We start from the raw sequence: 16,494 nt of genomic DNA, 5'->3' as shown, positions 1-16,494 counted from the left end.
AGCTTTTGGAAGTCAGCAGTGGTTTTCTGATTGGCTTGCAGGTTTCCATAATTATAAGGAGTTAGTTGTATAAAACTGCTGTCAAACCAGTAAGATTGCATTTATTCATCTGTCATTTTCAGGACTGGGCTTATTTTCCCCAAATAGCCTTGCCTTCCTGTGTGACAGGCCCAGCTTGCTCATGTTCACCTCAGTAACAGTACCTTTGGCAGTAACACCCAAAGTTGTATAGAGTGGAGTTGATTGATTCTTCTTTACACAAATATTGGCAGGTAAAAGGTGACTTTAAGTCTTTTTTTTTTTTTTTTTAATTTTCCTGGAGGAGTAAGGCTTGGGGGAACCATATTTAGCTGTGCTCAGGGCGAACTTTTGATTCTGTGGGGTCCACGTAGTACCAGGGGTTGAGCCCTGTTTGGTTGTGCTATCTCTTTGGCCCCTGACAAGGGCTGTTTTGAAATGTAAACCCATTGACCTGGTTGCAGGTGACTTGGTGTGTTTCGAGAGAGGTAGCCTTAAGGAAAACAGTGCTTCTACTGCTCTGCTTGACCCACCTCAGCACCCAGGAAAATGCCGGATCAGGACTCAGGAAGTCTGCTTACAAAAGCTTTCTGATCCTCTTGGCTCTACCAAGATGAGATGCTCGTGTTCCACCAGCCCTACAAGGCAGCTGTCCAGTTATTCCTGAAGTCCACTTGTCCAGCAGAGTAAGGGCATTGGTTCCCACCATCCAGGCTCTTGGGGAGCTGTGGACTGATGCTGGAGTGAGGAAGTGCTCTTTGTGGGAGAAGGAAAGTCAGGCTTCACCTTAGCACAGGTGTTGTACGTCCATCTCCTTTCCTCACAGACAAGAATCTCAGGAGACATATAGTCGAGAAGTAAACTAATTTTGTATAAAGAAATTTCACGAATCACGAAATCCCATTGATCGTCGAGTTGCTCGAGCGGTCTCAGTAACCTTTCCATTCGTCCTATCCCTGAGATTTTAGAAGCCTCTCTCTACTCGGCCTTCCCAACGATGCCGCATTGGAGGCTCTTTCAGGGTCAGGGGAATAAGATCCAGCTTGTTCCTGGCTTTGGCATATGGATACACCATGGGAAGCTTGCGAGGCTCTCCCATGTGGACAGGAAACTCAGTAGCTTGCTAGTTTCTCCCAGAGGGAAAGTAGGTTATAAGATATTGCATGGCCGCTTCTGGGAGCTTGTTTTTAAGTCTCTGGATGTTGGCCATTGATGGGATTACTACACCTGGGTTCCTCTGCCGGTACCTTCATGCGTGAAGCTTGTCCGAATGTGTGGAGAGGGGTCTTGAGCATGGCTGTAGCTAGGTTCCAGTGGTCTTCGGCTGCTGGGAGCTCTGCTCATGGCGGGGAGGGAAGCTGGAGCCCATCCTCTCCGAGGGGCCCCGGGGAAGACAGCCAGGCGTGCGGGCAAGAGACTGTAAAAAGAAGTAAAAGAAATTTACTTAAGAGAAATGTGAGGGAAGAGAAAGAGAGAGAGATTATACAAGTTCATTGTAACGCCATGGGCTTCTCCAGGGAGAATAAAGCAAAAAATGACTTTGGGAGAAGGTTTTATACAATTTCTCCAAATTGTCTTGGCCTGGAGTTCTCTGCATACACAAGAGTTAATCTGGGTATCATCACAGGGAAAGTCTTGCACTCCTAATGTTCCCCTTCTCTGGGAGCTGCCTCAGTTCCTGCTTCTGGGTGGTGCCTTAGTATCTCTGTCTCCAGCTCATGATTCACGCCTCAGAGGGATCTGTTCTTCATGCCTTTGGGCTACTTCAGGACTAAGCAGTTTTTTCCATATTTTGTTTATTTCCCCAAAACTTATCACCAGGGTCCTTTTTATACCTACAATTACCTAATTAATTTTTCATATTTAGGTGTTTTTCTTAAATATGAAAATATGTAAATCCATTTCCAGCAGAGCAGACTTTTGGAACTACCTTCTTAGATGCTCTTTTCTTTTTCCTGCTCAAATGACTTTTGGTACTCTTTCTCCCTGGGCATGAGTAGAGGAACTTCCCATTTTCCTGTTTCCTCTATTTGTTTTTATTTAATCATATTGGAAAGTACTTTTTAAAACTTTATTTAAATACCCCGGTTTACAAAGTTCTTCATAATAGGGGCTGGAGCAATGGCACAGTGGGTAGGGCGTTTGCCTTGCACGCGGCCAACCTGGGTTCAAATCCCAGCATCCCATATGGTCCCCTGAGCACTGCCAGGAGTAATTCCTGAGTGCAGAGCCGGATTAACTCCTGTGCATGGCTGGGTGTGACCCAAAAAGCAAAAAAAAAAAAAAAAGTTGTTCATAATTCAGTTACAGGCATTCAGTGTTACTACACCAGTCCCACCAGTAGTGTGAGCTTTCCTACACCATTGTTTCCAGTTTCCTACCCACTCCCTAAGTCTGCCCCTTAACAGGCACAAAGTAGTTTATTTTATATTGCTCGTTACAGCTAAATAGCTAATAAAATTATCAAAAATACTTTAGTAAAATTGTGATGTCTCATCATGGAGTCCTTAAGTCATTGTCTGAGGGTTTACTAAGCTATTTATTCTAGTTGAGCCTCCTTTGTTGTTTTTTGTTTATTGAGCTTAGTTGATTTCTATGCTACTTTCCCCATCCAATTAGTTGTGCTCCTACTGGGCTGTCAGTGTTATGAAATTTGGAGTTATACTTCAGGAACTCCAAGACTGGAAGATCAGGACTGCAGCTGTAGGATATGAGTGGGTGTGGCTGCTGGGGCTTCTGGTGGAGAGTCTGCCCTCCCCCACTCTGAGAAGACCCCAGAGTCTTCAGCCTGAAAACCAGTGTACCTGAAATTTTTGTAGGTTTGGCATCTCTGCAGAGATTAATCGTGATGCAATGAAGTTGGGCTGTTGGTATGGCAGCAGCTCTGGGGGTATGGGTGCATTGCACACCCCCTCCCAAGGATGCCCCAGAATTTTCAGCCATAAGACCAGTGTGAATTTTATTTAATTTTATTTATTGTTTTTTATTGCTTACAACAAAAGGCTATGCAGCTATAAAAGATACTTTAGTAAAAGAAAATTTGTGAAAATTGTTATATTTCAAGATGGGGATATTAAGTCCTTATCTGAGGGTTTACTAAACCTATTTGAGAATTTTTTATTTTAGCATTTTACAATATATATATTTTTAATTGAATCACCATGTGAAAAGTTACAAAGTTTTCAGGCTTAAGTCTCAGTCATACAAATGATCAAACACCCATCCCAGGGCTGGAGTAATAGCACAGCGGCTAGGGCGTTTGCCTTGTACCCGATGGACCCGGGTTTGATTCCCAGCATCCTGTATGGTCCCCTGAGCACCGCCAGGAGTAATTCCTGAGTGCAGAGCCAGGAGTAATCCCTGAGCATCGCCAGGTGTGACCCAAAAAGCAAAAAAAAAACAAAAAAACAAAAAAAAAATCCTTTCACCAGTGCACATGTTTAACCACTAAGAACCCCAGTATACCCCCCATACCACCCCACCCCACCCCACCCCTGCCTGTGTGGCTGATGATTTTCACTTTACCTTCTTTTTTTTTGTAATCAAAGTAAAGACTTTGATTACATTTAATATTTCAACAGAAAACTATTATTATTTGGAATTTTGTGAAAAACTAAGGCTCACTGGAGGGCGCGTGCACTCGCGGGCTCTCTGGGCGGCTCTGTCTCACCACCTGCGTTCGGTGCCCCGGAACCGCTGTGTGTGCCGTCGGTCAAGGGCAGGCGACGGAAGGAAGGAGGCCAAACTGGTTGCTCGATCAGTTTATTTCATTCTCTCCCTCTGCTTCTCTCCCAGCTCTCAATCTCTCTCTAGATCTCTGGATCTGGCCCCCCAACCCACTCTTACAGCGTAGTTAAATCTCCCCAGCACGAGGGGGTTGGGGTGTACACATAGGTGTGGTCACCATCAATAGGGTTGAGGTTCCTTTCCCTCAGGGGATGCTTCTCCTAGGACTTCTCTTTCAGCAGGAGGATCCACCCAAGGGTGGATCCCATGAGTATGTTTCTCCTCTCCTCAGCCAGCAAACATATAAAAATTCATAATATTAATCATTTTGTATGGACACAATAAGAAATGCATTAAAATTTATAGAATTGCTCTCCAGGAGCCATCTTGATCTCAGACTACAGTGCTCAGGCCAGATCAGTCTTTCCTATCTCTAGCAGGGTCCTAGTCTCAACATTACTTTTGGATCATGACAGCATTTGTCTATGATCAAGCTCTTAACTTATAGTTAAGAATTAGGCACTTTGGCCAGGCCCATCTCGATGCCAGGGTAGCACATAACTCACCGCTTGCTCTGGATCTGTCCTGTCCCTCGTCGGGACCCTGCTTTTGGGGTGCTAGGAACTGAGGGCAACTGACGCTTAAGTGGAGAAAGCAGATGCCCGGGAGGGAATAATATTCGAGGCCAATTAAATCCCAAGTTACAAAAACATAATATTGTCTTCTTGTGTCTATACAAAAAGACATAGCTTTAAAGTAAATTATTCAAAAGGCATAAAGAGGGGAGAAAGGCAATGTTATAATATTCAGTGTCCTAGGAAGGTCTGACCTTACAAATTAGCAGTCAGATTAAGGGAAAGCCGCGGATTAACTGTTTTGGGGAAGAGAGAATAGAGAAGTGATTATAGCTAAACAAAGGGATGGGAGAGATTCGGGAACACCTTGATGGGTGTGACTGGGGTAAGCCTAAACTCCGGGAAAAACCGGGACAAGCTACTCATGGCAAGGGGCGAGAGATCAAAGTAATGTCATCCTACAGAATTTCCCCCCAACAATCAGTCCTGCTGAAAAGGCATCATTTGATAATTTGTTTTCCATTGTTGAGAATGAAGAGCATATAAGGTTTTGGATTTCTGGTATTTTAGTAATTCAGTCCAGAGAAATTTCTGCCAGAAGTCTCATCATTGCAAGCTGGTACCTCTGTCTAGTGGGCCTTACAAGATGGCAGTCTCCACACCGCCAAGGAAGGGAAATACTGAGAGAGAAAATCCTTTCCCCTTCTGGGGCGACATGGGGCCGTCTAGAGGCATTTCTGCAAGAAGCCGCTGGGTGCCAAAAGTAGTTAGTTGGCCTCCAGGATCATGGGCGTTCAGGAACGGAGGAGCCGTTTGTGTGCTGCTGCTCAGGGTCACGTCTGGGTGGAGAGTGGCGCCGGTAACGTTCCCCATCCCAAGATTTCCCACGCGTCCCATCACTGAAAGCTTGTACCTCTCTTTAGTGGGCCTTATAAGATGGCAGTTGCCACGCTGCCGGGGAAGGGTATTTGAGCATTTTGTATTAATGTTTTTGTTTATTGAGCTTAGTTAGTGTCTATGTTATTTTCCCATCTAATTTGGTGCTCCTACTGGGATGTCAAGATTGTAGTTTGAAGGTGTCATGTGGCTTTGAGTGTGGCTGCATGCTGCAGAAACTCCAGTATTTAACTGGGCAGTGAGTATAGTTGTGGGATGTGGGTGTGGCTGTTGGAGCTTCCAGAAGTGTGATGGGGGAGGCCTGGAGGGAGGTCTTCCAGAGTTCTCAGCCTGAAGACCGATGTACCCGAAATTTCCTGCAGTTTGTATATTTTCGTGGCTAGTTGATTTAAGATTTAATCATGAGCTTGTAAAACTAGGCTGTTAGATGAGCTTTACATGGGTGGTTGTGGGATGTAGGTGTTTACAGAACTATAGGAGAGTGAAGGGCAGTCTGCTCACCCCCAACTTCAAGAGGACTCCAGAGTTCTCAGCCTGAGGTTTTCAGCAGTTTGGTGTCTCTTCAGAGCTTACTCCTGAGGCAGTGGAATCAGGCTGTGGGCAAGGAGGCAGCTGTGGGGAGTGAGTGTGGCTCTGGGGTGGGCGGATGGGCAGGGTTGTGACTTGGCCTGCCTCCCTCCCAAGGACAGGTCAGAGTTTGTGCCCATGAATTTTTGTTGTTAATTGATCTCTTTGAGATTTATCATGAATCTGTAAAGCTGGGTCAAAAAGAGAGCTAACCTGCCACAGCTGTGAGACGTTTTGATGTGAATTTTAGCAGCTTGGCTTGCATCTCTTCTGAGATTAGTTGTGAGTCTAGGAGGCAGGGCCGATGAGTATACAGGGCTGTGGCTGTGGCATTGGTGTTTCTCATTTTATGCATGATTACGTCCTTTTCATTTGGGGGGCTATTTATGGTAGAGCTTAGCTCTCTGACCAACCATCTTTTTGACCAATTTATTTGAGGTATCAGGATTTACAGTGCTGTTAATCATACTTTTGTGCATACATCATTCCCATTTCCCTCCACTAGTACCCCAGGAACCCTTTTTTCTCTGTCTTCTTTAGATGTTCATGAGCCTCCACCTCCCTTCTTCCTCTTTTAATCCAAACACTTTCCAAATGTTAACCCACATTAGTCCAAACAATATTCATACGCTGTCCAAGTTAGTCCAAATAGTATCCACAATGCTTCCAGTATAACTCATACTAATTTCGTGGCTCAGTGAAACCTTCAGGACTGCCCATTGCAGAAGCCTGGGAATAAACACTCTTGATTTTCAACTCTCCTGTCCTGAGGAGACTCTCACATTGCTTTCTTCTTCTCCCCTCCCCCCAAGCAGTGCTCAGGACTTTCTCTTGGCTCAGTACTTAGGGATTATTATTCCTGGCAGGACTGAGGGGACCATTTGTGGTACTTGTGGAATCATAGGGCTGGAGCGGTAGCACAGCTGTAGGGCATTTGCCTTGCACGAGGCCGACCCGGGTTTGATTCCTCTGCCCCTCTTGGAGAGCCCGGCAAGCTACCGAGAGTATCTTGCCCTCACGGCAGAGATATCACTGGTAAGCTATCCGTGGCGTATTTGATATGCCAAAAACAGTAACAAAAAGTCTCATGATGGAGACATTACTGGTGCCCGCTCGAGCAAATCGATGAGCAACGGGATGACAGTCACCATGGGTCATATTTGGTACAAGGGATTGAACCTGGGTCAGCCATGTGCAAGGCCCTACCTGCTGTACTATTGCTTTTATCCCCTTAATTATAAAATTTAATTTGGTTTGGGAACAACACCAGCAGTGCTCTGGGGTTACAGCCAGCTTGCAAATCACTCCTAGTAGTGCTCAGTTGCCCTGGATCAAAAAACTGGTGATTTTCATAACATGCTCTTGAAAGCCTTGGTAAAGCTGTTGCTCTTTAGGGGACTGGAGATGGGTGAATGAGAACAAAACCAAGCAGGAAGAATACAGATGGCCACTGTCTTTACCTACAACTTTAGTAATTCCTCTGGTATTTATTATTGTCCTTTTGCTTCCAGACCTCTGAAATGGTTGTTTGTGATGTTCATTTTAATACTTGTGTATTAAGGAGAGGATTGGATAACTTTTTTTTTTTTGAGGGGGGTGCCCACACTTAGTTATCTTGGGGGCTTCTTGTGGCTAGTACTTGGACATTGTACCCAGTAGTGTTGGGGAATCACATAATCTCCGAATTGAACCTGGGACTTCACAAGCAAAGCATGCTAAGCCCTTGGAGCTCTCTCCTTGACTATTGATGGTTTCTTTGTTGCCTCACTCTCAAACACAGGTTTATTGTATTTTGTGAAAACATTGGTTCTGAAAGGATTAGAAATTAAAACCAAAAATCAACAAGTGTGTCATAGTTTAGATAGTGCTGAGTTAAGGAGTGCCTGTAGTGGAACAGGTTTTTAGATGTTAGATCTTATTCATTATGTGACTTACTAGTTAATTGGTTCACTGTATCATTGTATCCCTGTCATCCCATTGCTCACCGATTTGCTTGAGTGGGCACCAGTAACGTCTCACTCAACACTGTCGCATTCAGGGTTAGGGGGATAAGACCCATTATTGTTACTGTTTTTGGAATATCAAATATGCCACGGGTAGTATGCCAGGCTCTGCCATGCAAGATTCTGCATCGCTCTCTTCCGGGAGCATTGTTTTACAGTCTGGATCTTGGTCATTGATAGGACTACATGGCACCAGGGGCAGTTAGTGGGTGTGACTGCCAAGCTACTGGAAAATGGGGAATCCGGGTGAAGGAGGCCCAGTCCCGATACAAGCAGACTTGGAGATCTCAGCATACTTGGGTTCCTATGTCGGTTCCTTCATGCGTGAGGCTCGTCTGATCATGTGGAGAATGGCCTTGAGCATGGCTGTGACTGGGTTCTGGAGGTTTTCAGCTGCTGGGGCTCTGCTTGGGGCAGGGAGGGAAACTCAACTCGCCCCCCCTTCCAAGGTGCCCCAGTGAAGACGGCCTGGCGCAGAAGCAGGAGGTAGTTAACTGATTAGGTAAAAAATGTTTCTGTCAAGAATTTCCTTGTGGGGGGGCTGGAGAGATAGCACAACGGGTAGGGCGTTTGCCTTGCACGTGGCCGACCCGGGTTCAAATTCCAGCATCCCATATGGTCCCCTGAGCACAGCCAGGGGTAATTCCTGAGTGCAGAGCCAGGAGTAACCCCTGTGCGTTGCCAGGTGTGACCCAAAAAGCAAAAAAAAAAGAATTTCCTTGTGGGCCTTACATTGATTATCTGTACTATTTATTGGGCAACATACATTTAAAAAATATTATCATTTAGTTTATATGTTTATAATACTGTTAACATTCATGGTCTTGGTATACACAATAAAGCACATGTATATTTGACATTTTGCCCAATGTCAAAAACAGTGAGATAAATAAGAGTCTTTGAATACAACCCAAAGTACAAATATTTGAGAACCTGTTAGATTTGTGATATGTGTTTGTAGCGAGATAGCTATGCATAACTTTTTTTTTTTTTTTTTTTTTTTGCTTTTTGGGTCACCCAGCGATGCACAGAGGTTACTCCTAGCTCATGCACTCAGGAATTACTCCTGGTGGTGTTTGGGGGACCATATGGGATGCTAGGAATTGAACCTGGGTTGGCTGCGTACAAGGCAAACACCCTGCCCGCTGTGCTATTGCTCCAGCCCCCTTTAAGTGTTTCTTAATCTCTGAATCCACCATTCGATAAGAGAAAAACAACTCTGGATGTAACCGAGGATTTGGAAGTAGGTTTAGCTGTGATTCCTATAGATTACTAGTGTTTTCTTGTATTGTTCCTTATTTTCTCTTTAGCCTTAACAGACCAGAGAAGGAAGAGGTCATATACATTTTCCTGTATTTTTAGTAGTCCTGATTTTGTTAGGTAATCTGCCTGCCATATCTGACTGTGTCAGAATAATTCTGGAAATTGGGACTGGAGAGATAGTACAGTAAATCTATGGAGTTACTCTGATAAAAGTAAATTTATAAATAGTGTACTTTTCTTGGTTCACTTTATCTTGTATGTCAGTTTGCTTTCCTCTCTCCATTACCCTTTTGTAATTCTGTTCAGCAATAAAATTCCTCCACATTTGATATTTAAACCCCTGAAACATTAAAATAGCTAACAAATTTCATAGTTGATCACAAATGTTTCTTTACCTTGTATTACATGGTTGGTTAGAATATCCTAGTCTATAAATTTTACTATAGAGCTGCCTATATGTTGCTTTGTCTCCACTTCCCTCATTTTTTTAAAACTGAAATTGTATGTGGGGGAAGATGTTTGACCCACAGCTTTTCATACTGAGGGCTTACTCTTGGCTCTGAGCTCAGAGATCACTCATAACAGTGCTCAGAGAATCACTATGTAGTGCTAGGGATCTAACTAGTGCCGGCCACTGTACTCCTGTTATTCTCTCATGCAGCAAAACAAGCTTTGTGTTGATCAAATAGTCAACATACCATTTCCCTTCTCACTCAGCACCTGATAACTCCTATTCTTTCTGAATTTGTTCTGAATTTGACAACTCTTGGGATCTCATATAAGTGGAATCATACAGTTTTTGTCTGTACTTATTTCACTTAGCATAATGTCTTCAAGGTTCACCCACATTGTAAGAACATTATGTTGTAGAACATCACCTTTTTGAAGGCTGAGTAATATTCCATTGTTTACATATACTACCATCTAGGTTCATGTAATTATATCCCATCATGGTAGCACAGTGACAAAAAGGACTAATGATGCATTTCTTAGAACATATCCCTGTTATTAAGTGACATACAACTTTTGTTCTGAATTTGACAACTCAATGTTGTTGTGTTTACCCATTCACCTGACAACAGACAATTGCTTCCAGAATCTTTGGCTTTATGATAAGGCAGCTATAAAATGGATGTACAAATATTTGTTCCAAGTTGCTGCTTTCATTTCTTTTGTTTATATACTTACCAATAGAATTACTGAGTTGTGTAAGAAATGAGAATTCTCTGTTTAATTATTTAGGAAGCTATCCTACAGCCTTCCAGAGCAGCTCTATCATTTTATATTCTATCATTAATGTATAAGGATTCTAATTTACATATTCTTGCCAAAACATGTTTTACTTTTTAAATTGTTTTTGTCTTTTAGGGCAATACCTGGTGGTACTCAGGGCCTACTTCTAGCTCTGTGGTCAGGGATCTTAGGGGTATCTTTGGGCAAAACAAGCACCCTACACACTATACTATTGCTCCTTTTTCTTTTTTTTTTTTTTAACAGTCATCTGGATAGGTGTGAATATAACCAACTTAACTAAATTATTATAAAACACTTAATATTGTACGTTCTTTTTTTTTTGAAATTACAGTTTTTATTTGGCAGTTTTGAAGGGAAGGAGGGAGAGAAAATGGGAGAGAGTGGAGAGTAACGTGCTCAAGAGAGAACCAGGGCTTCTCCAAGGGTGGAGAGAGCAGCCACACACATCCCAGGATTAGACATGAAAGTATACATCTGAGATGCGGGCGACACATGTGCTCAGGCACCGCATATGCTTGGCCATGTGGGCGCAAGCAGCACATGGGCTCCGGCAGCATATGTGCCAATACAGTATGTTCTTAATGTTAAATTATAAATCAACAGAATAATTATTTTGAAGCTCATTGGGGTACTCATTGGGGTTCAAGGTTAGTTTGGTAGTGCCAGGATTCAAACCCAGAGTTCCACAGATGTAGGCAAGATTGGTTTGATAGATGGGATAATCAAATTCAGATACTTCTGGTATCTCTTTTCTTTTTTTTTCATTTTGGTTTTGGTTTTTGGGCCGGCAGTGCTCAGGCCTTGGTTCACTTGGACCCCCTGTGCTCAGGGGGTCACTCCTGAAGGGGGTCAGGGGACCATATGGGGTGTTGGGGTTGGCCTTATATAAGGCAAGTGTCCTATCCTCTATACTGTCTAGCCTGCCCTATTTCTGTTTTTATTTCAATGGAGAGTAGTGGTAGTTTTGGTTTTTGGGCCACACCAGGCCGTGTTTAGGTCTTATTCCTGACTCTTTGCTGAGGCATCACACCTGGCAGGACTTAGGGGACCACCAGGGTGGTTTTAGGAACAGAACCCGGGTTGGTCTTATGTAAGGCTAGCAAGCTTCTTTCCTCTCTGCTAACTCTCTCATCTGTTCTTGCTTGGTTGGTTGGTTGGTTTTTGGTTTTGTTTTTTGGCAACACTCCTGGTGTTCTCCAGATCTCCTGGTGGCGCCTAGGTTATCATGTGGCATGCCAGAGATTCAACCCTAAATTGGCCACATTCAGACAACTGTCCTACACACTATATTGTCTCTCCAGCCCTTATTTCTGGTATTTTTATCTTTTCATTGTCTAAATTTTTGTCTGATTTTTTACATCAGAAAAATCAATAACAACCTGCTGTATTTATAAATATGCCAATGATAATGTAAACAACATTTCCAAAATGTATTTGAATGTGTGATATTTGAAATAATTCTAAGAAATTTGTTCAATTTTTGATAAAGTAAAATAAATGATAAAGTCTAATGAATCTTACCTTGAAATTTGCAGTTAATTTTTTTATAATTTACATAGATACACAGGGAGAGAGACTCTGAGAGACTCCAGCAGTGCTTGTGTGGGGCTCACTCCTCACAGTACAGACATGATGGGTTTGGTGCTTGGCATCAATACCTGGCAGACTGGCTTTTTTGGGCCACACCAGCAGCTGGGAGGCATTTTATGTCAAGGATCAAATTTGAGACCTCGTAACATACAAAGCATATGTTCCATGCCTTCAAACTAGCCTCTTTTTTTTTTTTTTAAGCTTTTTGGGTCATACCCAGCGAGGCACAGGGGATACTCCTGGCTCTGCACTCAGGAATTACTCCTGGCAGTGCTCGGGGGACCATATGGGATGCTGGGGATCGAACCTGGGTTGGCCGAGTGAGTGCAAGGCAAACGCCCTACCCGCTGTGCTATCACTCCAGCCCCTATTACTGTAAATTTAAAAAAAAAAATTTTTTTTTCTTTTTGGGTCACACATGCACAGGGGTTACTCCTGACTCTGCATTCAAGGAATTTCTCCTGGTGATGCTCTGGGGACAATATGGGATGCTGGGAATCGAACCCGGTTTGCTGCATGCAAGGCAAAAGTCCTACCTGCTGTGCTATCACTCCAGCCCCTAATAAAATTTTCGAGATTACAATTTTTTTTTTTGGTAACCCCCCCCTTTTTTTTTTTTGCTTTTTGGGTCACACCCGGCAATGCACAGGTCCTACTCCTGGCTCGTGCACTTAGGAATCACTCCTGGCGGTGCTCAGGGGACCATATGGGATGCTGGGAATTGAACCTGGGTGGGCCGGATGCAAGGCAAACGCCCTACCTGCTGGGCTATAAGCTCCAGCCCCAGTGTAACCCCTCTTTTACTCTGGTTAGTTTGCTATAACAAAAGAATTCTGGCTGGAGGGCTTATAAACAAAAGAAATTGATTCTCAGTCTGAAAGCTGGAGTGAGAGCTCCTTTCTGGATCACAGGTTCTTGTTTCCTCAAAGGATGACAGGAGCTAGGCTTTTCTCAGGAATCTTATATAAGCATGATTCCCATTCATGAGAGCTCTTTCTGCATGACCTATTTACCTTCCAGAGACCTCAATATTATAGCCATAATTTGGGAAGTAGCGCTGCACTGTAGCACTGTTATTCCATTGTTCATTGATTTGCTCAAGCAGGCACCAGTGACATCTCCATTGTGAGATTTGTTTTTGGCATATTGAATATGCCACAGGTAGCTTGCCAGGTGCTGCTGTGTGGGTGAGATACTCTCGGTAGTTTGCCAGGCTCTCCGAGAGGGACGAAGGAATCAATCGAACCTGGGTCGGCCGCATGCAAGGCAAACACCCTACCTGCTGTCCTATTGCTCCAGTTCAATTTGGGAAGTAAGAATTTTTTTTTTTAATGAATCACTGTGAGATACAGTTACAGACTTATAAACTTTCGTGATTATGTTTCAGTCGTGCAGTGATCAAGTACCCATCCCTCCACCAGTGCCCATTTTCCACCACCAATGGTCCCAGTATCCACCCCCCGCCCCCCCACCCAGAAGCAGAAGTAAGATTTTAATGGAGAGATTTGAGAGAGCAGACAAACCATTGAAGCTCTTTTTTTTTTTTTTCTTTTTGGGTCACACCCAGCGATGCACAGGGGTTACTCCTGGCTCTGCACTCAGGAATTACTCCTATCAGTGCTCAGGGAACCACATAGGATGCTGGGAATCAAACCCGGGTTGGCCGTGTGTAAGGCAAACGCTGTACCCACTGTGTTATTGCTCCAGCCCCTCTTTTTTCTTTTAATTGCTATACTGAAATCATAATTTCCAGGGTCAGAGAGATAGTAAATACCTTCGGTTTACAGCCTTTTAAACCTTTGGGAGTACAGTTTTTGCCCCTATATAGTGTATAATATACAGATCTTCTATGTTAAGATTGGATAGATAACAAGGATTATAGGACAAATTAATATCTGTAGTTGCTGTATCTAATGTTTTTTTCTTTTTTTCTACTCTGTGTGTGTGTATGTTTGTGTGGAGGGATTGGGCCACACCTAGTGGTGCTGAGGACTTACTCCTGGCTCTGTGCTCAAGGATCATTCCTGGCAGGGCTTAAGGGACCATATGGAAAGTTGGTGATCGAACCAGGTTGGCTGCTTACAAGGCAGACACCTTTACTATCTTCCAGCCCTCTAATCCTTTTCTTAAGAAGTGACAATTTCTATTAAGATCAAAATGAATTTTATAGTTTTAATTAAAATATGATTATCAGTTATATGGAATTTTCTAAAAAGCAAATTAATTGTTAACAGTTTATGGAAAGAAAGCATTTGGTTTTCACCCATTTATTTGGAGAACAAATTGCATGTTATTTTTGGATCATGTTGAATGTACTTTTTCTTTCAGATTCATCAGGATTCATTTTTGATTTGCAGTCCAATACTGTACTGGCCCAGGGAGGAACTTTTGAAAACATGAAAGAGAAGGTATGACTAGTTATGATGGATATCTTGGGATTGTCATAGGAATGGGAATGTCATAGTAAAAATTTAGGCACCAATACAATAAAAATCTGCAAACTCATTAAGAAAATTAAAATTAGAGAACAAAGTAGAATACTGCTGTATATCATGTAACTGTTTATCAGAGCAACTTTTGAGCAGTCAGAGCCTATTAAATGCCAACATTATATTCTTTGCATGTTTCCATATACAGTAATTCTAATTTCTGATGAATACATATTAAAAAATTTATTTTCATAAAGTTGTTCACAATAATTTATTACATTCAATATTCAAACACCAGTCACACCACCATGCACCTTCCCACCACCATAAGAGGAAAGTGTGTGAAGATTGTTTTATTTCATCCTGGACCCCAATTAAGCCCTTGAATAAGAGATAACAAACATGTATGTGAAAGCCAGAGAAACGTGTGCCTCTCTTTTGGTACATCAGTGGGCTAGAGTACGAAAGGTCCAGGAATTCTGAAATTTAGAATATGATTATAGGGCAGATTAACTCATGGATAAGGCCTACGGTGCTCTCTTATTGGCTGTTGATGAGATTACATGGTGTGGGGTGGGGGGGGCCCCCGCAGGGCGGGGGAGGAGCTTGTGGGTGTGACTGCCAAGCTACTGGAAAGCTGGGGAGCTGGGGGGAGGGGGCCCAGTCCTGGTCCAAGCAAGCTTGGAGATCTCAGTCATGGGTCCCGCATACTTTAAGTTTTCTACAGGTTTCCACCCCCACCCCGTAGGTGAGGAGAACCTGTGGAGAGCGGCCTTGAGCATGGCTGTGGTTTGAGTTATAGAGGTTGTTGGCTGCTGGGGTTCTGCTGGGTCGGGGAAGGAAACTCAACCTGCCCCCCCTCCGAGTTGCCCTGGTGAAGACAGCCTGGGGTCAGGGCTGATGAAGATATTTTGATATTAATACTGTAATAAATTTTCTTCCTATTGTTTAGTGTTTATCTTATGTGGCAATCTAAGTAGAATTTTCCTCATTCACTTGAGAATTTTTAAAGAAATTGCAGAGCAAGAAAAGAAACAGATGCTTCCAAGATTTCTTTTAGAGGAAATTATTGCTTTCCATAATATAACCCTTAATAAGCTACATTGAGAAAAAAGCTTTATGTGGTTTTTCTAATAAAAAATATATATTGCTGATTATTGAGTCAGACCATTTACATTAACTTAATAATGAAATAACTTCACATTTTCATTTGTTTTGGTTTTGGGGCTACACCCAAGTGCTCAGAGCTTATTCCTGGCTCTGTACTCAGGAATCATTCCTGGTGATGCTCAGGGGACCATATTAGGTACAGGGAATCAAATTCGGGTCAGCCACATGCAAGGCAAGTGCCCTCCTTACCTGCTGTACTATTGCTCCAGCTTCTACTTTCACATTATAAATAATCAGAATATAACGTTGTCAATGAATCTTTAACCTAATGTGTTCATTTTATATTGATCAATCCTAGGTTTTTTGCTCATCTCAAAAATGTATATTTGAGTTGAAGATGTCAATAGAGTTTTTATTTTTATTCATGTTCTGATAAAACAAAACCTTGAGGCTGGAGAAATAGTACAGTGAATAAGGTCCTTAACTTGTATGCAACCGATCCTTGTTCTATCCCAGGAAACTCACCAGTAGTGACCCTGAATGCGTGCCCAGAGTACTCACTGAGCCCTGCTGAATATGACCCAGAGCAACCCCCACATTAAAATTCGTTTTGGGGTCACACCTGGCAGTGCTCAGGGCTTACCCCTGACTTTAGGCTCAGGGACCACTCTTAGCAGGCTCAGGGACCATATGGAATAGAATCCGAGTTGACCATGTGCAAGGCAAGTGCCCCAACCACTGTTCTCTAGAAACCAAAGCCAACGTTTTTTTGGTTGTTTTTTTTTTTTTTAGTTTTAATTTTTATTTTATTGAATCACCGTGAAAAAAGTTACAAAGCTTTCAGGTTTAAGTCTCAGTCACACAATGATCAAACCCCCATCCCTTCACCAGTGCACATGTTCCACCACCAAGAACCCCAATATACCCCCTCGTGCAACCCCCACCTGAGTGGCTAATGATCTTCACTTTACTCTCTATACTTTGAGTATATTCGATATTTCAATAGAGAACTCACTATTATTATTTAGAATTTTCCCTCAACAATCAAACCTGCTAAAAAGG

At 42.9% G+C, this 16,494-nt stretch overlaps 1 protein-coding gene across 5 annotated transcripts in view; it reads left to right on the top strand.

Moving 5' to 3' along the window:
- SPATS2 (spermatogenesis associated serine rich 2) overlaps nucleotides 1–16,494 on the top strand; it is a 131,306-nt gene that overhangs the window by 63,185 nt on the left and 51,627 nt on the right. For all 5 annotated transcript variants that reach the window (XM_055128050.1, XM_055128049.1, XM_055128054.1 and 2 more), the window contains one exon: nucleotides 14,222–14,301. In XM_055128050.1, coding sequence (XP_054984025.1) covers nucleotides 14,222–14,301 — 80 coding nt within the window. The remainder of the gene's footprint in view (nucleotides 1–14,221; nucleotides 14,302–16,494) is intronic.

The sequence above is a fragment of the Sorex araneus genome, chromosome 2, assembly GCF_027595985.1.
Source record: "Sorex araneus isolate mSorAra2 chromosome 2, mSorAra2.pri, whole genome shotgun sequence".
Taxonomy (NCBI): Eukaryota; Metazoa; Chordata; class Mammalia; order Eulipotyphla; family Soricidae; genus Sorex; species Sorex araneus.
The sequence above is the reverse complement of the archived record's forward strand: the minus strand, read 5'-3'. Positions and strand labels throughout refer to the sequence as shown.